Source organism: Bipolaris victoriae (genome assembly GCF_000527765.1).
Source record: "Bipolaris victoriae FI3 unplaced genomic scaffold scaffold_24, whole genome shotgun sequence".
Lineage (NCBI taxonomy): Eukaryota > Fungi > Ascomycota > Dothideomycetes > Pleosporales > Pleosporaceae > Bipolaris > Bipolaris victoriae.
This window is the reverse complement of record NW_014575368.1, coordinates 260087-281545: the sequence shown is the minus strand read 5'-3', so window position 1 is coordinate 281545 and position 21459 is coordinate 260087. Positions and strand designations below refer to the sequence as shown.

The 21459-nt window shown below is 46.9% G+C and overlaps 8 protein-coding genes across 8 annotated transcripts; 6 read left to right on the top strand and 2 right to left on the bottom strand.

The window, feature by feature from the left end:
• Positions 1–388: 388 nt before the first annotated feature.
• On the top strand, positions 389–1310 carry COCVIDRAFT_14301 (hypothetical protein; the record flags this gene model as incomplete). Its single annotated transcript, XM_014703142.1, has 4 exons — positions 389–555; positions 682–864; positions 961–1136; positions 1228–1310. 4 exons carry the CDS (start codon positions 389–391, stop codon positions 1308–1310), a joined length of 609 nt encoding a protein of 202 aa, XP_014558628.1.
• Positions 1311–1682: 372 nt separating this feature from the next.
• COCVIDRAFT_14300 (hypothetical protein) lies at positions 1683–2243 on the top strand (the record flags this gene model as incomplete). The annotated part of the gene is made up of 2 exons (XM_014703141.1): positions 1683–1879; positions 1928–2243. The coding sequence occupies 2 exons, from the start codon at positions 1683–1685 to the stop codon at positions 2241–2243; spliced, it is 513 nt and encodes a 170-aa protein (XP_014558627.1).
• Positions 2244–5475: 3232 nt separating this feature from the next.
• COCVIDRAFT_36031 (hypothetical protein) lies at positions 5476–6941 on the top strand (the record flags this gene model as incomplete). The annotated part of the gene is made up of 5 exons (XM_014703245.1): positions 5476–5759; positions 5836–6075; positions 6142–6360; positions 6409–6700; positions 6921–6941. 5 exons carry the CDS (start codon positions 5476–5478, stop codon positions 6939–6941), a joined length of 1056 nt encoding a protein of 351 aa, XP_014558731.1.
• Positions 6942–9225: 2284 nt separating this feature from the next.
• COCVIDRAFT_24924 (hypothetical protein) lies at positions 9226–16259 on the bottom strand (the record flags this gene model as incomplete). The annotated part of the gene is made up of 3 exons (XM_014703173.1): positions 9226–15585; positions 15639–15912; positions 15967–16259. 3 exons carry the CDS (start codon positions 16257–16259, stop codon positions 9226–9228), a joined length of 6927 nt encoding a protein of 2308 aa, XP_014558659.1.
• A 614-nt stretch (positions 16260–16873) lies between these two features.
• On the top strand, positions 16874–18104 carry COCVIDRAFT_36029 (hypothetical protein; the record flags this gene model as incomplete). Its single annotated transcript, XM_014703244.1, has 2 exons — positions 16874–17491; positions 17547–18104. 2 exons carry the CDS (start codon positions 16874–16876, stop codon positions 18102–18104), a joined length of 1176 nt encoding a protein of 391 aa, XP_014558730.1.
• Positions 18105–18534: 430 nt separating this feature from the next.
• Positions 18535–19764, bottom strand: COCVIDRAFT_36028 (hypothetical protein; the record flags this gene model as incomplete). The annotated part of the gene is made up of 4 exons (XM_014703243.1): positions 18535–18692; positions 18759–19397; positions 19474–19573; positions 19633–19764. The coding sequence occupies 4 exons, from the start codon at positions 19762–19764 to the stop codon at positions 18535–18537; spliced, it is 1029 nt and encodes a 342-aa protein (XP_014558729.1).
• A 187-nt stretch (positions 19765–19951) lies between these two features.
• COCVIDRAFT_93836 (hypothetical protein) lies at positions 19952–20152 on the top strand (the record flags this gene model as incomplete). Its single annotated transcript, XM_014703242.1, has 1 exon — positions 19952–20152. A coding segment is annotated over one exon (201 nt), but the record flags the coding sequence as incomplete, so codon positions are not given.
• A 77-nt stretch (positions 20153–20229) lies between these two features.
• COCVIDRAFT_14295 (hypothetical protein) lies at positions 20230–21159 on the top strand (the record flags this gene model as incomplete). Its single annotated transcript, XM_014703140.1, has 1 exon — positions 20230–21159. The coding sequence occupies one exon, from the start codon at positions 20230–20232 to the stop codon at positions 21157–21159; it is 930 nt and encodes a 309-aa protein (XP_014558626.1).
• Positions 21160–21459: the final 300 nt, after the last annotated feature.

Sequence of the window (21459 nt, the reverse complement as noted above, 5' to 3'; positions counted from 1 at the left end):
CTCGGAAGTTCTATGGGAATGAAAATAAAGAATCTGAATAACATATATCCATCATATTTTTTACCTGATTTAAATTCATTACAAAACTATGTTTCAAGTGTAGTGTGCCTTGACAGTAGCCTGTGAGCGCTAGTCGGCTTAACTTGGCTACTTCCGCGGATGCCAGAATCGCCAACTCCCCGAGTAGCTCCTTGCTACATCCAATTGGTCCAATGAAACCTGTCACACTAACAGAATTAAGAATTTTACAAAGGAAAAAAAATAGATTGTTACCAGACAGGTGATATATGTGAGCACTCTCCCAAACCATGTGAAAAGGCAATGAATCTAGGTCCCTCGTTCGGCATTATTAGCTCAAAGAGTGTGCACATTGTCGTTCATGTACAGAATGAGTCGGCTTCAACACCCCAGATTGGGTGTTCTAGAAGGCCTAACCAGTGGCAATGTTGTGCAATTTCATGGTATCAAGTATGGTTCGTTAGATCACAGATTTGGAACACCGAAGATGTACAGTGGCCAGAAATCATCGGGGGTCGTGAATGCCAGAAAACTCGGGTATATTGATTCACATATGTTCCTACCTGACACTCAGATCTGACATGCATTTGCAAATACGAATAGGCCCGCTGCCATCGGCATCCCAAATGACTGTCAGCTAGAGTATAGTCTGATCCAACACAGCCTGCCAGTTCCAGACTTTCCACCACATTCAGATACTGAGTGTCTCAATCTCTCAGTCACTATTCCAAATGATGGAGCTAGAGCAGGAAAGAAACTCCCAGTTTTTGTTTTCATTCACGGAGGTGGCTTAGCCTTCGGCTCTGGGACCTGGCCGCAATATGATCAAGCTAAAATCGTTGGCCGGTCAGTCGAGTTAGGAAACCCTATCATCGGGGTAGTCATTAAGTGTGCATGCCCCGGGAATCGTTTGCTCATTTTTCATGGTCTGACATTTTCTAGTTATCGTACAAACATATTTGATTTTCTAACTTCCGAGGAGCTACGAAAAGCAAAATTCAAGGCAAACAACGGTCTTCGGGACCAGAAGGTTGCATTCGAGTGGGTTAGGGCGCACATTGAAAGATTTGGAGGTGATCCCAATCAAGTCACTGCCGTTGGGCAGAGCGCTGGAGGAGGTAGGTTTTATACGCCCAATACATGGTTAGCCTGACCAAACACAACACGCTAATATCGATGACCAAAGTTTCTGTCACTACTCTCCTTCAGTGTTCAGAAGAGCTATTCCAGCGCATGGTCGTTTTGTCCGGATCCTGTCTTCTTCGCAGACTAGTATCCTTGGATATTCATGAGTAGTTTTATCTGAAGTTCTGCAAAGCACAAGGCTTTGGAGGAATCTCTGGAGAAGACAGAATACGAGCCATTGAAGAGCGAGAAAGTCTCGAACTGCTTCTCAAAACACCTCTCTCAATACCCTCTCTCCCAGCATTGGATTATGACCTATTAAAAAAGCAGATCTATTTCGAGAAAGCCAAGAACTAGTCAGATAAACAGCAACCCGAGCTTCCTGGTTTAGAATGGTGCAATGGAATGGTCTTTAGTGATTGTGGATATGATGTGAGATATCCCTGTGCTCACCGCTTCTACTAGTCCCATGGCTCATACTGCGTATTAATTACCAGGCCAGTATATTCATGCGTGCCCTCATGGTATGAGATTCAAACATGGCGCAGAAATTATCAGACTCACTCAATCGAGCTTTGCCAGACCATGAGCTGGCAATCGGTGCCTTGCTCGACGACCACGGTATATCCCAAGCTGTAAACAATGACTCGGCGCGTCATGCAATCCTACAACTGGTCAATGACCTCTCATTTTATCTTCCCTGCGATGTTTTCGCGCAATTTTTCCCAGGAAGAAGGTACATCTATCATTTGGATTAACCAAATCCATGGGATGACCCGTTCAGAGGGGAAGCTGCGCACATTGTGGACGTGTCATTTTTATTCAAGAATTTCGAAGAATTTCTTCCAACACGCACCAAGGACGTGGCAGAGACGTTCAGTGATAACATCATAGAATTCATCAGCGGCGAAGCGCCCTGGCAGGCGAGCTCAGGCAAAAATCGCGTGGCATTAGTATATGGAAATGACGCTGGAGCTGGGCAATTGTGCAAGGACGAGCTGGAATGTGTCGGTAGAAGGGCAACTATTTTTCGGTATCAAGACTCGATCCGCTATGACGCGCTTCTTGATGCCGTCAGCAACTTCCTGGCTGGGATGTAGTGTATACTATGTCAAATGACTCATAAAGAAATACTGCTAGAACCTAATGATTGAGTGCTGGAGTAGCCTGTTCTTCTAACTTGATAACTAACATGAAATTGCTTATCAATGTGAAACCTAAATGAAATAGTTTTGTCATTTCACTATCCAAGTTCCTTTCATGAGTATTGTAAGTGGATACCTAGCAAGCGTTATTGGAAACAGAAGAATACACCATGTATGGATCCTTTAGATCTTCACGAAAACACCAAAAATGGCTGAAAAGGTCTAACCAGAAACATAAAGTTAGTGTCCACAAAATATTGAGCTCCTTTCTAGCTCTATGAATATCTACTGATGCTAGCCTATATGCAGAGCATTAGCTTCAGCCCAAATGCTCAAAGTAGCGGCTGATAGCTCTTTTTGCATAAGTCAAACTCCGGAACATCCAGTCAGATGAACGAATCGACCTGCTCTTGTTTACGCTGCACTACAGAGCAAGATATTCCCGGGAGATTGCGTAGTCAGAGAATGGAAACAGTTATTGGTTTAACGTCTCATTAGTTTTCACGAATTTAGATTGAAATTTTCCAGGACTGCCATTCTGACTGTGGTTTACAGGACCGTGTCAAACACCGCTATATTCAGGACTATGATCAATTTTGTTCGACCCTCGACTTCTATTCTCCCGAGTACAATATTTCTCTACCAATACCACTGTGTATCCTTTTCATGTGTGTCGTTCCTTCAGTCTGACACGCACATCTCTTGGATTTACGGTCATGAAAAACTCGTTTTTCCAGGGCGTTTCTTTATCCACAAGTCCGACCTTGAAGAATCGATAAAACTGAGCCGTAAGTTTCTGAAGTTCGACCTAGAGGAGAATGAATCTTTAGCGTCTGATCCTAACAGCATATGCAGGGTCGCATATAATTGTTGGGGTTAGATGAGGGATTCAACGAGGGTGTGACGAGTGTTGAAGAGTTACAGTTATGAATTGTGGCAGAACACATATAAGAGTAATATTCTTGCCTAGACAACCTCTTGCACCACTGCCAAACGTCATGCTGGCATGATCAAGGCGAGCGAATGTGTCGGTGCTTTACAGCCACCGATCCGGTCGAAACTCCTCAGCGTCATCACCGAAGATAGATGGCTCTTTGTTCACTGCTATAGCACTCATGCCGATAGTAGACCCAGGCGGAATCCAATATTTATCCATTGTGATGCCGGAAGAAACACGCAGCAACTGTCCATAGATGGCAGGGACAAGCCGAATTGACTCATCAATCACTGCTCGGACCAGAGGTATCTGCTGAGTTTGCGTGTATGTAAGCGGATCAAGTGCCCCAAGGGCATTAGTGGTGTAGAAGTTGCTGATGTCGTTCTGTAGGCGTTTGTAAATGTCCGGGTTTAGCCCTAGATATATTATAATAGCTCTTATGGAAATTGACGTCGTGTCTGCGCCAGCTCCACTGGGAGAGAAAGAAGTTAGATATCTCGTGTTAACAGCATACAAAGCAATTGAAAGAATTTTCGAATTAAAGAAGGGGCCTTATTGTACTCACAATGCGGTTCGGAAATCACGAACAATATCCCGTTCAATATGTTTTGTGAGGTGGGTTCGACGGTTGGTTTCGCGTTAGTAAAATGGGCTAGCATGTCATTTCGGCCCACGCCACTTCTGCCAGTGATGCGATCGCAAACCCGGTCAGCGGAAAACCGTATGAGACTTTCCACTGGGGGTTTCAACCTGAGGATACGATTTTGGACGAACTTGCTCAGCGGGTGTTTGAATATAGCTGTTTGTGTCGGGATATCTCCCAGAAGGACGATCCAGTTTTGTGATACTGTTGATGTTCTTTCTGACGCCACCAACGTCGCCTCCTTGGCTCAAGTGACCTATCGGCTGACCACAAACAAGTTCGGAGATGAAATCGAATGCAACTCGGTGAGTTCATTCTGACATGTTGATTGGTTCGCTGCTGAAAGCTATGTGTTCTCGTATTTTAGCCCAACAAATGTCGAGTACGCTTTGCACATAAGGTTCGTAGGAGATGATGGACGACATTGCGTAGGCGTTTAAGAGCCGCTTTCGAATGATCGCATGGTTCAACGGGTCAGTTTCATCGAAAGCGTCGGCAAAGTCGAGCTGAAAGGCTTTGTAAAAGTCATGCTTTCGGGCATTTTGTTTTCCGAAACCATATATCTGCTTGAGGGAAACAGCGTCGACGGTAGAAACTTCGTTAGTATTGATACGGACCACTTTTCCGTATCTCTTATGAAGGTTTACGATATCTTCATGGAATGTACCTCTCCAATAAAGATATGCGCGGTAAAGCCCAGTTACCTTCGCTGGCCAAGGTCCCGGAACGGCCGCAAGGGGGCGAAAGTAGATCCAATAGACGACAAGAATAGTCAAGCCGACCCATATAGAAATTATGAAGATGAAAGAATGATAATACCGAGTGCTATCAACTAGGATTCTAATGTCGAGCCCCATAGTTATAGAAGTGACCAGTTGTATAGAAATAAATCGGGAGATAGCTGAGCTTTGAGGTAGAGTTTTCCACAAGGATCAGAGTGCGCTAGGCTTTCGAGCCCGATCAGGTCATTTACCAGTCGGGGCCCTTCAGATTCGGGTCGTGAGTTTACAGGTAATCTTCAATAAGCTCATAGCAGTCTGGTTAATATGTCCCATCGGCACTATCGAGATTCCATTTCTTCCGCGGGCCGGGATACAGTGCTCTCTTGAAGCCTCGCCTCTTATTCAGGCCAGTGATAGGCATAATTTCAGCCGATTCGCTGATATTTCTGGGGCTAGGTATGATATTTACCAAGTTACAAATTGCCAGAAAAAAGTCTGCGAATGTACTCTTCTCGGACTGCCGACTCCGGTATCCGATGAGAGAACACTTTGACCGCTTACACAACGAGTATTTGAAGCGCACTGTTCGCAGGCTGTGCGGGTGAGGAATAATAACTACAGAAATACTTCCTCTAAACTCATTCCTACTCAACTTGAGAACGGAGTCGGCTTCATATTCTTTTTCTTCCTACTAGAGCAGGAGGTCTTAATAGGGCACGCATCGCGAGGGATGCCGATTCGAGACACTGAAGCACCTTTCTATTGAGCATAGGGCAAGCCATTATTGACGTTAATTACTAAATAAAATGGCTTTCTCTTAGTCTGAAGCTCCGTTGACTTTAAGAGATTGAGCAACGATTCAATTCTATCATTACCGTCTTAACCATGGCCGATCCACTGCCAAAATCACTCTCTACCTCTGCACAGATTGTACATATTCTGGTAATCGCGGGAGATCATGTTGAACCTGAGATTATGAAAGAGTCCCTTCGTGTGCTACGTACCGTCGAAGTCACATCCCAAGGACGGTTGAAGTTCGAGCTCAACCACCAATTTGCCGGAGGGTGCAGCATCGATGAATACGGCACTCCCACAACGGATGAGGTGCTCCAAATGGCAAAAGAAGAGAGCGATGCAGTTTTGCTTGGCAGCATTGGCGGACCGGAATGGTGAGCCAAATTTATTTCTCTCATCTGCTGCCCTTTTTATTTTGCAGCGCAGTTCGCTATGCTGATACTCAACCAGGGGCACGGCATCTCCAAACCCCGAGCCTGGACTTCTACGCTTGCGCCAACATCTCGATGCCTTCGCCAACATCCGTTTATGTGTGTTCTACTCCCGTAGTCTGGTCCCATTATCACCACTGAAGCAATCCGTTGTAGAGGGCACCAACTTTATTCTTCTTCACGAAAATACTGGTGGTGCTTGTTTCGGAACAAAGGTAGAGGGACCGGAGTTTGCAAGCGATTCTTGGGCATATAGTCAGTGAGAAATTGAGCGTTGTGTTCGTGTTGCTGCTGCATTAGCAACAAGTCTTGGCAAGGATGGCAGGGGGAATGGAGGTCCAGCCACGGTGTGGTCCAGTGACAAAGCAAATGTCCTCGCATCTGGCCGACTTTGGAGGAAGGTGATGAGTGAATTATTTAACCAGGAGTTTTCTCACATTGAGCTAAAGCATCAATTGGCAGACAGCCTATCAATGATGATGGTTAAAAATCCGAAGACGCTCAACGGCATAAGACACACGGATGACACATTTAGCGATATTTTGTCGGATTAAGCAGGTGCAGTGGTTGGTACATTGGGTCTGCTTCCTAGTGCCAGTCTCTGTGGCGTTCCCGACGGCAAGACTCGCTGTAATGGCATCTATGAACCCGTCCACGGCTCAGCTCCGGATATTTCAGGCAAAGGCATCGTCAATCCGGTGGCTAGAATCCTCTCTACAGCAATGATGTTGCGATACTCGTTCAATCTCGACGCTGAAGCCGCGGCCATCGAAGCCGCTGTCGAGAAGGTCTTAGATGGGAAGGACGTTGGCGGATTGAAAATCCGCACCGGTGATCTCGGCGGAGCGGCCACTACCAAAGAGTTTGACGAAGCTGTTTGCAGGGTTATGGAGGAGTTTCTGACAAAAAGCACAGAGAAACGAAGTACATAAAATCGGAGCTGCCATCTTGCGCTTTATCGTTAATCAAGTTTTGTGCAGTAATGGCGTCTTGAGAGATGAATAGGAAGTATTTATGCCTCATTCTTAATCTCTTATTGCAGTTAAGCCTTCTAGGGTTACGATAAGATAAGATTCAATAGTTATCATGGAAAGTCTGACGTAGAAGCTTAATGTTAGAGCTTAATGTCAGACTTAGTTAAACATTGATTGTTAGTAGCTAGTGAAGTAATCGGTCACTGCTGTCTTTGGAGGTTCTCAATACCCATAGACCGGCCATCATAGTGTAGCATGGGAAATATTTTACTCGGCCCCTCTGTGGGGTCATGATATATGGTTGCTATCATTCGGAAAATGCGGACAACTGGTTATGTACTCAGTCGGCTTGCTTCTCTTTAAACCAATAGGAAGTGGAGAAGTTTATATTCCGCCCCACTATGCTGTATGTAGAGCATCCGAAGTCCGGACCCGAGCTCCGGGGACTCTCGGGAAATTGCTACGAGTTAGCGCGAGTGAAACCTCGGATATCGATAGAACTTCCAAGATCCGTTATCGCTTAAAGTAAAGCAGGCTGGACGTGAGAAGGAAGATACTGTCGTGGCGCATTCTCACATCTCGGATACAATAACTTTTATGCAAGGACAAACTTAGTCCATTTGGTCCGAGTTCTGGATACACCACTAATGCTTGCGTCGTAAGCCACGGGACGAGAGGCAATGGCTTCTGGACTCTACGACAGGAGGGTATGTGACAAGTCCTTAATTAACCCAAAGGGCACCTGATTTTCACCCTCCACTAAAATGGCGATTGACTTACCTAATGCATTTTTATTAGCCTTACATGCTTCTTTCTTATCATACTAGAGGCAGCATAGAATCTCGTGTAGCACTTCAAGAGCTGGAATGTCAGGCAACACGGAATTATACTATCTGCCCAAACTTCTAACATGGTTTAGAGTAGACTATAAATGTTTCCAAGCCCATAAACTGAGCCACTCGCAGGTTTCCGGGATTTGTTAAACAAATCAGCATGTGCCATTGTATTAGAGGCTCCGTAGTTGCGCATTCATCCCTTGCTTCTCACTGCTCGGGCTTATGGTTTGAGCACTGTTTCCGTTCTCTCCAGTAGCCCTGACTTCGGTTTGACTCATGAATAATAAAAAATCACATATCTGATGTGTTTTTGAATAAAGCACAATGTCGTCTAAGCATAGCTCTAGTTGCGGAATGAAGGCAAATCCACCGCTCTGAGGCTCCGAATGTAACAGTATTAGTTGCGGCTGACATCTGGTGTAGACCACAGTTTCAGTACCGTGCTGACTAACAACAGTTTTTCGTGTAATAAAATTCGTTCCGAGACATTTTTGTATTCAATTCCAGAATCACACCAACCCGCCCTGGTCTACTACCCGGAGATGTAATTCCATTCTTAGTCCGCTCGCGTAACCCTCAAATTCTAACTGCTTATGTGCCTATCATTGCACAATGGCAATTTTCCTGCGCTATACACCTTCTCTAGGACATTTCCTGGTTGCTTCGTTCGTTCTCAACAAGTTTTAAAACTATAATCAAATACTGGATAACAGGTGCGCAGATCAACCCTTGACTATTGGAACCAATTCTATAGACAGTTTGGTAGCATAGCTGTATTGCCCGTCTGCGTTTAGGTACTTCTATTAGAAACATGCTAGGTATATCAAAAGACTAGATTTTGAGAATTGGAAAGCATTTCCGGTCTCTACAAAGGCAATCTTGCTAGCATGCAAAGAAGATAACTTTTGAAAACACAACATCCTTAAAAGGAATTTCAAAAAGCCCTTTTATGATGAGCCAGCTTGCTGCAGCATAGCTATATCTCGAATAACCCTGGTTAATAGATTTCTCTTTACTAGCATTATGGATCCACCTCCATACGCTAAAGATTGCTGCTCTTTTCGCCCCCCGGAGGCTCTGATGGCAGTCATGTTGACGTATCATGTATTTCTTCTATCTAAACAGTTATCTCGGAGTGCTTTTGTTATGTAAGTAGAAACAGTAGTGAGAGGTGTAGAATGCTATATTTCTAAGAACATATCGAACTCGGAGAATACGAGAGATACACCTCTACATCTAGTAAAATTGAAAAACAAAGAGAGAGAATTAGAAACAATACTACATAGAATTGGCGCAGTTCATCGTCTAATTAGTCAGCTTTTGCTTAACTATTCTAGTGTATGAGCTCTTGTTTGAACTATGTAAATTCTCTAGAATATAGAGAAATTGAACAACAGCACATATCTACTTCTAACAGTGACATTTTCCGAAACTGAAATGTCCCTGATGAACACACGAATAACCATGTAGAACTTGCATCATCAGCTTAAAATTATGGAAATATTTTCATTTAGGGATACTCTCTGGTTCGTGGCGGAATAGTATAGATATAGTAAAGATGATAACCTCCCGCAGCCCTGAAATACGACTAACTACATGCTAAGCCCAAAGTGCCAATCTCTCCTTCTCAAAATTCTTTCGATCTTCTTCCGTAGCATGAAGGAACCCAATCTCCTTCCAGATATGTACATACTTTCTTAAAACTTGGTTAGATACTGGGCCAACTTCCCTAAGGGAAGGTGAGTGATCGAGCGTGTTTGAGACGTCCAAGACCAAGCCACCGCATGACATGCGGAGATAATTTGACTCCAAAAAGTCCGACAACAAAAGCGCAGGATTGTCTTTTGGAGGTGTCTGGCGCACGCGTTCTAGCCATTGGTGAAACGGTATCAGATTTGGTATCTTCAGCGCGGCTTGCAAATAACCATTCATTTCTTTCCACGACTGGCCGTGGGGATTGTCGACGTGGTAGATGGGGTGCGGATCATTGTTCGCAAGTACCAAGTCTGCCAGTGCGCTTGCGACGTCATTGACAGGTGTCCAATACAATTTGCCATCGACATCTGGCAGTGCGTTCAGGGTGCATGACGACTTGACTAAGAATCCGAAATGCTCCATTGGGTTCCAGTAACCGCTTGTTTTTGATCCCGCAATTTGGCCCAGGCGGGTTGTCATAGCGCGGAAGCGGTCGGGGTGTTGGTGCAGCGTGCGATCAAGCATAAGCTCACATCCCCACTTTGCTTCACTATAGCCATTGGGTAGAACTGAAGCAATGCTCGCTCGTCCCTCTGGTACTACAGTCTTGGCTGTATTCTTGTCCTTGTCGTACAAACCAACTACGCCGATGGAGGACACCATCTCGAAGCTGAATTTGAAGTCTTTACGGTGGCGTGATGCGGCCTCACGGGCAAGGTCAATCAAATTGCGCATGACCTGGAACTGCGCCTTGAACCCTGACAGCGCACGTGTCGCACTCATTGGCCAAGCCTGATGGATAAGGTGAGTAACAGAGGCGGCGAGTTCATCGTATTGTCTTTGTTCCAGGCCTAACTGTGGAGAGGCAGAATCGGTCTGGAGAACCAGCAATTTGTGCTTCAAAGCATCGGGGAAACGTATACCTTTCTCACGCATCGCTTGAATTTGGCGTTGCATGGGATCTTCGCGGTGCTTACGATTCAAGCAGACGACAGTTCGAACGTCAGGCTGCTGAGCAAGGTGGTACACGAGATGGCCTCCAAGGCTCCCAGTTCCGCCGGTCACCAGCACAACTTTCTCTCCGTCGACTGTTTCCGGCGCGTTTTCGTCTGATGTAGGTGCAGAGAATCCAGATGCAAATTCCTCGACCAAAACTTCCACGGCTTGCTTTCGCGTTTCGAGTGCAGCGTGTGATTCATCGTTGGCTGTCTCATGTACGCGACCGCTCTCGGGTTCATTGGCATTGGTTGTGTTCCGATCATCCCCTTTGTTGACATTAGGCTGTAATACAATCGTATCTACTACTTCTTGAGCGGCAGATTCCACCGTTATGGCGTTTGGCGATTTCGCTGACAATGCTTTTTTCAGGTCACCCACTGTTGGATTCTCCAAGAACAATGATTCACTCTCCATCTCAAGATCAAGCTCGTTGCGAAAGCGACTTGTGATGATGAGTGATAAGAGCGAATCGACTCCACAATCAGCAAGTTCGGTGTCGTCACCAAGCTCACTTAGTTGGACCCCACTCTCTTCCGCAATAATCTGTAGTGCTCGCGCGAAATCTGGACCCGAGGACGATCTGTTATCTGCAGAATCGATCTTCGAGGCGTTCGTAACCTCATGCACTGGCTCTAGCCCATCGTTTCCGTCTACAACCGGGCTGCCGTAACCCGAATCAGGTAGAGACGTGCTCAAAAACGCCTTGAGATCCTTAACTGTTGGGTACTCAAAGAAGAGGCCATTAAAATCGAGGTCTATGTCGAGTTGTTCCCGAAAGCGCGATGATATGGTTAGACCAAGGAGAGAATCTACACCCATGTCTGCGAAAACGGTATCGTCCGTGAAGGCATCAATAGCAACTCCAGACTCTTCTGAGATGATCTGAAGCCCAATGTCAACAGGAGATGGTCCAACTCTGACTGCCGCCTGTTTGTGCTTGGCGTCTGGATGGGCTGAGTGAATTTTTGGCTGGCTTTTATCGGTAATCGATGGCTGTGCTGGCGTGGTACGAGTCTGCGTTTTCCTGCCACTCTCGAGCGACAATATGACTTTGAGTACTCTGCGGGGCACACCTTGGATTGCGATTTGTCCAAAATGCGCCACGACTCGGTTGCCATCAAAGATGATTGCGTCGCCACGCCAGAGTTTGTCTGGACCTGATTCCATGCGACTATACGTTGTATACACCTTTTCGAAATCTATTGGCTCGAAGAGCTGCAACGAACCCCATCCGTGGTTCATGAATACTTCAACGTCTAGGTCAGTGTTATCATTGCAGTTCATTGTAAAACCGCACGCTTGTGTCAACGAATCGATAATAGCTGGATGAGTATGGAAGTCGCCATCACGCTTTACGCTTCCGAAGCTCAGTATGCTAGAGGCTTCGAGCGTTTCACTATTGAGCACTATCTCGTCAATAGCACGATAATCATTGTGGAATCGTGCCAAAGGTCGAATGGCACGATACACCATTGCACGATTGTAGCGAGCTGTCTTACCGGAAGTGATACCCGCGCGGAGTGTCGATATTTTCGCTTGAATCTCCGATGCATTCGCTTGCAGTCTTTTCTGAAGGGAACCATCTCTGTAATGCACAATGCACCGGGAGTGTTCTTGCAATTTTTGGTGATTTTTGAAGGTCATGAACTTCATACTCACAGATTTAGAAGTCCAGTCTGCTTCAGCGTGAACCTGAATGAGTTGTTTGTTTGCTTGCTCATTCAAGATCAACGCTTTCGAGATGTTCATTTCGGACACATCCACTAGCAGTTGAGACTGTTCTGGCTGATAGCGCTTGAGCAGGTATGTACCGAGAGTCAAAGCCATGTCGGCATAGACTGAGGGTGTACACAGGGGTATGCCGTCCACCTCATGTCCCTGTACCAATGGAGCAAGATCTTTGCGTGAGATGTCTGCCTCGACCACGATTTTGGTGCTTCTAGAGTCGCTGACCTCTGATACGACTGAATGGATTGTTGTACTCGTTATCTTAGGGCCGGTGTGTAAGCCTTGAGCTGGCGGATCACCCTTGCGAAGAGACCAGTCGTTGACGTATTGGATCCAGTAAGGCTTCAGGTCCCAAGAATATGATGGTAGTGAGACAACTCTGTGAAATTTCTGAAAGTCTTGCTGGTAAGCTGCCCAATTAATACTGGCTCCGTTGTCATAGAGAGACTTGAGTGATCTGGTAAGCACGTCCCATGGCCTAGCCCCACGCTGAAGTGAGGCGACAGCTGAAGCAGATGGCCCTAATGTAGATTTCACCATATTGGAAACAGCAGGATGCGGACCAATCTCCAGAAAAACAGATCGATCAGTGATTGAGCCATTGCTATGCGCTGCGATCAAAGCTCCCAGCATATTGACAGGCTCGCGAGAATGACATGCTAGATACTCAGCATCGAAAATTGTACCAGCAGTCGAGACGGTAGAGTCCAAAGGTCGGATGATTGGTACTCTTGGTTCGCAAAACTTCACCCCTTGTGCCCGAGACTTGAATTCCGATATAATTGTATCCACTTGTGAAGAGTGGAATGCATAAGGCACCTTGAGAAGTGTGCTTCTCATACCAGCATTCTTGAGTAATTCCTGAAGCTCGGACATCATCTCGCTTGGACCGGCAAGGACGGTTTCCGTTGGGGAATTGATGCATGCTATTTCGTATGCTCTTTCTTGCAAAACAGCAGAGATCTTGTCAACTGGATTGTTGACAACCAGCATAGCGTGCGTACCAGAAATACACTTTTCCTCGAGCAGCCTAGCTCTCATTCCAACAAGAAAGATAGTGTCGACGTCTGAGAGCACCCCCGCAGTGTTGAGAGCCGCATATTCGCCAAGACTGTGCCCAACAACTGAAGATGGATGAATGCCCCAAGTGCCCCATAATTTGACAAGGGCTAATTGAACACACACACTGGCGAGCTGCACGACAGAGGGCTGGAACGTGGTGGGATCCTGTTCTGTAGACTCGATAAAAGGAATTACAGACGGAAATCCCAGTTTTTCCGAGATGTAATCTAGATGGTGCAACTCGTTTCGGAAGACAGTGCTTTCCTGGAACAACTGCTGAGCCATTCCAGGATATTGAGCACCCTGGCCAGTGAAGCTGAACACGACTTTTGGCGATCCTTTGGGTCTTGTTTGGCCGATTCCTTGAGTAATTGCCAATTCATTTTGTTGGCAGATCTCCTCAATAGATGCACCGATAAACAAAACCCGGTGTGGATGATGTATGCGTCGTGCTGTAGTCGTGTATGAAAGCTCACCAAGCGAAACGTTTGGCATCTTCTTTAGATGTGCGAGCAGTGACCTCAGATTACCCTGCATAGAAGCACCTGTCTTGGCAGATACTGCGACAGCATAGAGTTTTCGGGTATCTATGCCCATTTTGACGTTCTCTGGTACGTGTGGTGCATCTTCGAGGAGAAGCGCTGAGTTGCCTCCAGCAGCTGAAAAGTTATTGACCAATACACGACGTTCCGTAAGTCCTTTCCTCTCCCACGCTGTCAGCTCAGAAGCAATGTGAACCTGACGATCCCCAAGGTCGGTCGGGAACTTGTGATTAATCTTTGTCTTGATTCCACAATGCGGAACAATCTGATTCTTTTCCATCATCATCAAGACCTTGATAAGGCCTGACGCGCCAGAGGCGGCCTCGCCATGGCCAATGTTCGCTTTAGCTGATCCAAGGAAGAGCTTTTCCTTGCGTGCTTTAGATTGGTGGCATTGGCTGGGCGATGGAGCAAACGTATCCAGAACGCTTGACATTTCTGCTGCGTCACCTGCTTGCGTGCCAGTGCCATGCATCTCAATGTAGCTGATGGAGTAAGGATCAACGTTAGATTCATTCAGAATCTTGTTGAAAATGGCACGTTGAGCACCAACATGTGGCCTGGTAATAGATTCAGATTCTGCTGAATGATTGGTGTACGCCCCAACGATCACACCAAGGATGGGATCATGATCTGCAAGTGCATCCTCGAGTCTTTTGATGATCACCGTCGCAATGCCCTCACCGCGACAGTAACCGTCGGCACCATCATCGAAAGTTTTACAGTTGCCCGTGCGAGAGAGGAAATGGCCGCGATCCAGCCCAGCAGTGAAGTCTGGATTAGTGATTACATTGGTACCTCCGGCTATAGCAGTGTCGATGTCGCCGCACCATAGGGAGTTGCATGCAAGGTGAATACCTGCCAGACTAGATGAGCAAGCTGTATCGATGGCATAACTCGGCCCGCTAAACTTGAAGAAATAGTTGATCCTGCCTGGGATGAATGCGCGGTTGCCGCCAGGGATCATGTGCGCATCAATGTCCTGAGCACTATTCGTTTCCATCCAGTCATTGCTAGTTACGCCATAGAAAACACCGACTCGGTCCGGCCTAGTAGATGGAGTTGCATCTGAAACTATGCCAGCACGCTCAATAGCTTCGTAAGCAGTCATCAGGGCGAGTCGCTGTGCGGGGTCGATCTGGGCAGCCTCCTTCGGTGATATGTTGAAAAACCGCGCGTCAAACTCTTCCGGGTCCTTCAGCCAGCAACCGAAAGGCGTGGCACTTGTATTCTTCCGAGGGTTTGCACTGGTATCGACGTGAGTGTGTACATCCCAGTGCTGGGGTGGCACAACCTTGTGCACATCCAAACCTTGTCGAAGTATATCCCAGAATTCATCGGTATTCTTCGCGTCTGGGAAGCGTCCGGACATTCCTACAATGGCTAGTTTAGGTTTCTTGAGGCCAGTGCCAATTGTCGGAGTGAAGCTAGATTGACCGTTGGTATGTTGTGAGGCGTTTGTCAAAATATTTGGGTTCATCTTCTTCGCTGCGTTGTAGAAAAGGTGATGGGCAGTCGATCCAAAAGGAACAACACTGAGGCTTTGCGGAACCGTATCTCGTAAGATGTTTTCAAATCGTTCAAGAATATCAGCCCACAGGAGCGGTCGTAGAAGTACCTCAGCGGTTGCCTCCCTTAGCAGCGATGCAAATGTCCTAACTTCTGACCCGACCTTGTTTGTAGACAAGAATGGTATTGATTCTTGCCTCCCACCCTCTGCTCTTTCTGGTAAACCTGAAATAATCGAGTTAAGGTCATTATTTGAGTAGAGGTGGGCAGCGTGATACGGTCCCGTTATGGGTATGGTCTTCTTCGTCAGTTCTTTGAAGGCTCCAAAACTAACCAGTCTGGAAATAGAATCGGGTGGCCCGCTCACGGTCACAGCGCTCGGAGCGTAGGCGCTGATGTACGGTTTGTTGATCGATGGCATAGGCTTGGGAATTGTCAGTTGACGACGAGAGACCAAGTGGTGGATTTCAGCCCTACATTGTCATCGTTGAACTTGCTTACAAGCGAAGCCGATGCTGCACCCTCTATGAGAATGGCCCAGCTCTGATCGAGATCCTGTGAAGGAGCAAGTCTCCGAGCAACGTCCTGTACAAGCACGCCGGTCTTGAAAGATGCGATAACTGCCTCGATAGCCAACGGAATCAATTCCGTAGTGTTTTTACTGCAGCTTACCGCTGCAGCAGCAAAAGTCCCAGTGCATAGACCAACGACGACCGACCAGTCTGGTACTCTATAGCATCCTTCTGCTTGTCTGAACCAATGAGTAAGGACCATATAAAGAACGGATTGATATAATGTAACTCACAGAATGAATGTCCCTAGTTGCCATAGCGTAGTCATGGCCATGTCTAGCGCGATGCATCGCTTGCCAGTCCCGCTCTGTTTCCACGATGCCAGATCCTCGAGACAGGTAAATCGCGGCAAGTCATTTCGGACCTCTGTTGGCAATGTGTATATCTCGGTTCGGATGGCATTGTAGGCGCCACGAAGGAGTGTGTGCAAGAACAGATTGTCCCTAGCCTGCAGCAAACCGGAAAAATGAGGCTCTACATCAAATGTCTGATCTCCAAAGAGATAGATATTCAGGTTGTCTGCCATAGTTGAATGTGGCGTGTTCTCTTAGCCTGTGGAAGGGGAGTGCGTGCAATTGACTTTGATTTGGCTAGAAAGGCTGTTTATCTTGATAAATGATATCAGGGCAGCATCATACATCGGCACATAATTATGAGAGTCGCTCCAGATTGGGAACTACCCTCAAATGGGTTGGGTAAGGTGGTGAGGTTCTGTCGGCTCATTGGACATACCCGATGGTATGGGCGAGTGAAGCCCGCCATCTCCATTACCTGTTGATTACACGATACAATTTGGGAACACCCCGGGCACAGCACGCGGGCATGGACATGAGCTCCGTGGGGTAGCGGCATCGCGTTTTCAATCGATTTTTGCTCATAGCACTGCTAGAGCCAATTCCGATTGGGTGATAGGTACCTTGTGGTGGACGATAGGCACCTACTCGGTTCCTTCGGGGACATGCACGGCGAGCATTACAACGTGCCCGAAACATCGAGGATTTACCCGAGTTTCGGCCTATCGGTCTAGGAGTCTTGATACTTTCCCTCATAAGGTGGTTCAACGTCTTCTATATCAGCGGACAATCGATTGAGAAACTTTCCGCCAATTATCTTACCACTATCTGTACATTTTTTCCAATGATGAAGAAAGAATCCAGGGATGAGATCATCGAACATGCCGCCCAGATCAAGAAGTTGGTCCATGACCCAAGCAGCTTTCTGACAGAGCTTCATATCCAGCAGCAACAATACTATAGTATTCAATGGCTTACTCACTTCGACATATTGGGCCAGATACCTCTATCTCCAAATGAAGTATCATATCACACAGTTGCAGAGAGCCGCAAAGTCCCAGAATCGGTCTTACGCTCTGTCGCTCGTATGGCGATGACGACTGGCTTCCTTTGTGAAAGTCCGAACGGTAATCTCACCCACACTGCTCTCTCTGCATCTTTCGTCGAGGACGAACATATGCGGGTCCAGTTGAGACACATGTTTAACGCTACTATCCCCGTCATGGCTGGACTGGTAAAGGCGACCGAAAAGTGGGGAGATACGCGAGCGCCCAATGAAACAGCGTACAACATCGCAAACAACACAGATCTTCCTTTCTTTGCACATTTGAAAGCACATCCTTATCTTCAGAAGAACTTCGAGGATTACATGAAGAGTCGAGCAGTCTCCCACACCGGATCGAATGCATCGTACTTGTTAGAAGCCTTTGATTGGAAAGCGTTAGGAAATGCAAAGGTTGTGGATGTAAGATTGATAATTCTACAGATAACGTTGATCATTAGCTAACGGCGTCGTTTAGGTCGGTGGAAGTAGTGGGTCTACCGCTATCATGCTAGCGAAAGCTTACCCACGCCTAAATGTCGTTGTTGAGGATCTCCCTGGCCCTATCTCAAACGCTCAGAGCGTCATCGGCAATCTGCCAGATGATGTTCGATCGCGTGTTAAAGCTTGCGAGCATGACTTCTTTCAGCCGCAGCCTCATCCGGGGGCAGATCTTTACCTTCTGCGTACGATCCTGCATGATTGGCCGGATGCCGACGCAATCAAAATATTAAGGCGTCTCGTGGATGCTATGGCACCAACAAGCCGCCTGTTGATAATGGATATGGTACTTCCTAAGCCTGGTTCTGGGTCAAGTACACATGAAGCTGCGTTACGCCAAAAAGACCTAATGATGATCGGTACTTTCAATGCCAAAGAACGGGAGGAAGAAGAGTGGAGGGATATGTTGAGAAAGGCAGATCCGAGGTTGTTTGTTCGGGCTATTCGACGCCCGGCTGGCAGCGAACTTTCCGTAATTGAGGCTGTTCTCGGGCAAGGTGAGACGAACGGAAATCATACCAACGGCACCCACTAAGCCCTTTCCCAAATCAAATTTCAGTCAACAAGCCTTCGACTACATTATCGCTTCTCTTTTTGCTCTTGGTGATATCTATGGACACTACATCTAACGCGTATAAATGATATGTGATGTGATCCACATTGTTATGTTACAGAAGCACATGATCTCGGATACGGTTGCATATTGCAGCCACTGTTTATGCCTGGAAATTCGAAAGCGCTTGCGCAGAGATGCTTGATCTCGAACACAGCCAAAACTCTGGAACTAAGGCTCACCTTGTGGATTTCACAGGATACCATGTAATGAACACACATATGCACTTTCCCGCGAGCATTCAAGATTTCAGCATCTAGTTCCTTTCTCGGCTCAACATGTTCTGTACATGAGTTCTGTTTCTTATATCTAACTAGATACGATCTTAACTATGACGGTGCATATACCAAGATCACACGACACTTTTATTTGATAAAATAACATCAGAGACCTCTTTGAGTGATTCATCCAGAGGTCTCCAATCGGAACTACCCATCCATCCCAAAAGGCTTCTGGCGAAGTCTCGCCCAATGACATTAGAAAGATCTTGTCCCTCTCGCGGACTTGGTTCTGAATTCCTAGTCAGCTAAGATGTGCCAAAGAGTGCTTCAAGTTAAGAGCCATTGAAGCACCTACTCGGAAAACGATGATTGGGATACATCTTCTGCAACCGTGCAATAAAGTCCGACCAGGTTTTGCGATGCGCGTATGCAAAGATACGTTTATTACTTGCATAAGGGCATACAAGGCCGGCAACATGCAAAAGGGCAACATCGACTGCATCAACACACCACTGGGGACCGAAAGATTTCCATCCTTCACCGGAATTATCAAACATCTGCTTGAAAAGACCCATGGAGGACACAAAGCCTTGCCTTTCGGGATCTACTCCAAGCCCGATGACAAAGTCCGGCAACACCGAGTTCGCTACGAATTGGGGATTGCGCTCTTTCACATATTTCCACAGTCTCTGCTCGCCAAGTACTTTGGATGCATAGTAGTTTGCACGTGCTCTCTCTACTGTGAATGGTGGTGGCGCCCAGGCCTCTTCAACAGCCCAGTCGGCCCACATGGCTGGGGTCAAATCGTAGACCTCGTTGATTCTATCCTGACTGGCGGCAGCAGAAGAAGATGTCAGTACGAATCGAGAAACCGAAGGCTCATTTTCGGCTGCGGTGAGAATGTTCTCGATGAAGGCGATACTCGGCGGAATTATTTTGTTAGGATCAGATTCAAACCCAGTGACACTAGCGACATGAATCACTCCGCTGCAGTCTGCTACTGAGTCAGTGATCTCGATGTTTGGTTGTACCTACAGCGGCGCGACTTCGGACAGCAGCTTGGAACACACCTTTGATGGCAGTTTCAAAGCAGCCTTCGCTTTCCATGTTTCTCACCTCTACCATTTCAAATTTCCCGGTACCATATCGCTTTTCGAAATGGCTAGGCATCTATTAGATGTGTTCACGTCAGTCTCAAGCTATGATTGGTCAAGCATCGATCGGCTTACCCAAGATGCCTTGTCACTGTCGAGGTCTCGTACAGTACCACGGACACCTGAATTTGCGATCGTTAGCTTTAACCCCTGTCGTTCACCGGCCGCTATTGCAAGAAATGTCAACTGTATACGTACGGAACCCATGGCGGATCAGTTGATCCGTTATAACCCCCGCAAGAAAACCGGTGACGCCGGTGACAAGGATCAATGACCCTTGCGGCAAGGCTGAATCGTGCGGAAAACCCATTTGGTATTACACAATGAACTCGGGAGTTTTCGACATAAGGGCATAGACGACAAACGGAGTTAGAGTGAAGAACAAGAAGATTGATATGCACATAATCGTACCTTTTCTTTGGGGGGATATTTCATTCGCGCATGCTTTGAGAAACAGCTGCTAATCCCGGCCATTTCCCGTCCGCATTCCCGAGATCCCCGAAGCGTTCCCGGGATTGGCGCTCAGCCGCCAAATCAAGCTTTCTGTGCCTCAGGTGAGGGGCTGGGCATTCGTCCCAGCTTCGCAAACGCATAAAGAACAACAGCACAATTCAACGCAAAAACACAGATAATATCATCTTTATTGCCAGAATTTTGCCCTTTGCCAGCGCCATGACTTCAGTAATAGTATTCGGCCCGACGGGCCAGGTTGGATCTGTCGTCGCGCGAACAGCTGGAGAACTTGGGGCGAAGGTCTGGCTAGCAATGCGAAACACCTCCAAAGACATCCCAGGCCTCACGAAAGAGGCCGAATCTGCAGGTGATTACCACCGGATCCAGGCCGACCTGGAAAACCCCGAAACCGTGAGCCAAGCAGTCAAGACTTCTGGCGCCAAGCGTGCATTCATCTACCTCGTTCATCACGCATCTGATCACCTCCACGGCGCTATTACGGCAATGAAAGCAGCGGGCATCGAGTTTGTGGTCTTTCTGAGCAGCTTTACTATTCTCGTCGACAAAGGTCTCCGCGAGATCCCATCCTCTGATTTGCTTCCGTACGTGCACGCGCAAGTTGAAGCAAACTTGGACGACGTTTTTGGTTCCGACTACGTCGCCGTACGTCCCGGATGCTTCATTACTAACCTACTATCGGAGAAGGCGGGTATAGCTGCAAACGACGTAAAGTTATACGGTGCCGAGTTCAAAGAAGATAACATTGTACCGAGCGACGTTGGGAGAGTCATTGGCACTATTGTTGTCTCAGGCCCGAAGAACGGACAGAAAAAGGTGTACCTTTACGGGCCCCAAATCTTTTCGCATTACGACAGTATTGCGAAAATCGGCGAGGTTCTTCAAAAAGACTTGAAGATCACGATTCTGGGTCCCAAGGAAGGGCATGACAAGTATATGAACAGCGGTATGCCCAAGATATTCGCGGATTATATGGTGGAAGTTATGGGTACCAAAGGCATAGACAAGGGCAATGGGGAAGTTTTTCCCAACTATGAGGAAGGCGTGAAGAACATCACTCTCTACACCGGCCAGCAGCCCACAAGTCTCGAGGAATGGGTCAGACAGAATAAGGTCTTGTTTGATGCTTAGCTAGCTAGAACGAATATGATTCCCACTACCTTTCAGCCACTTTTCCCTAGAATCAGATTTCTTCCATCCATACAGTAACGAAGCGATTGTCCGAACTGTGTGCATCTTGATGGATATCAAGTTCAGTTGCTGCCAAATCTCAGACATTTTCATGGACAAAATCTGCACCATTTAGACTAACATTCTTCATCTGCGATAGTTCCAACGAAAGATACTTTCCCAATGTTCAAAGCGACAACATATTGGGGTTCACGTTTGCATATGCCAGAGATCACTGTGCATATTGAACCAGTGTAACTT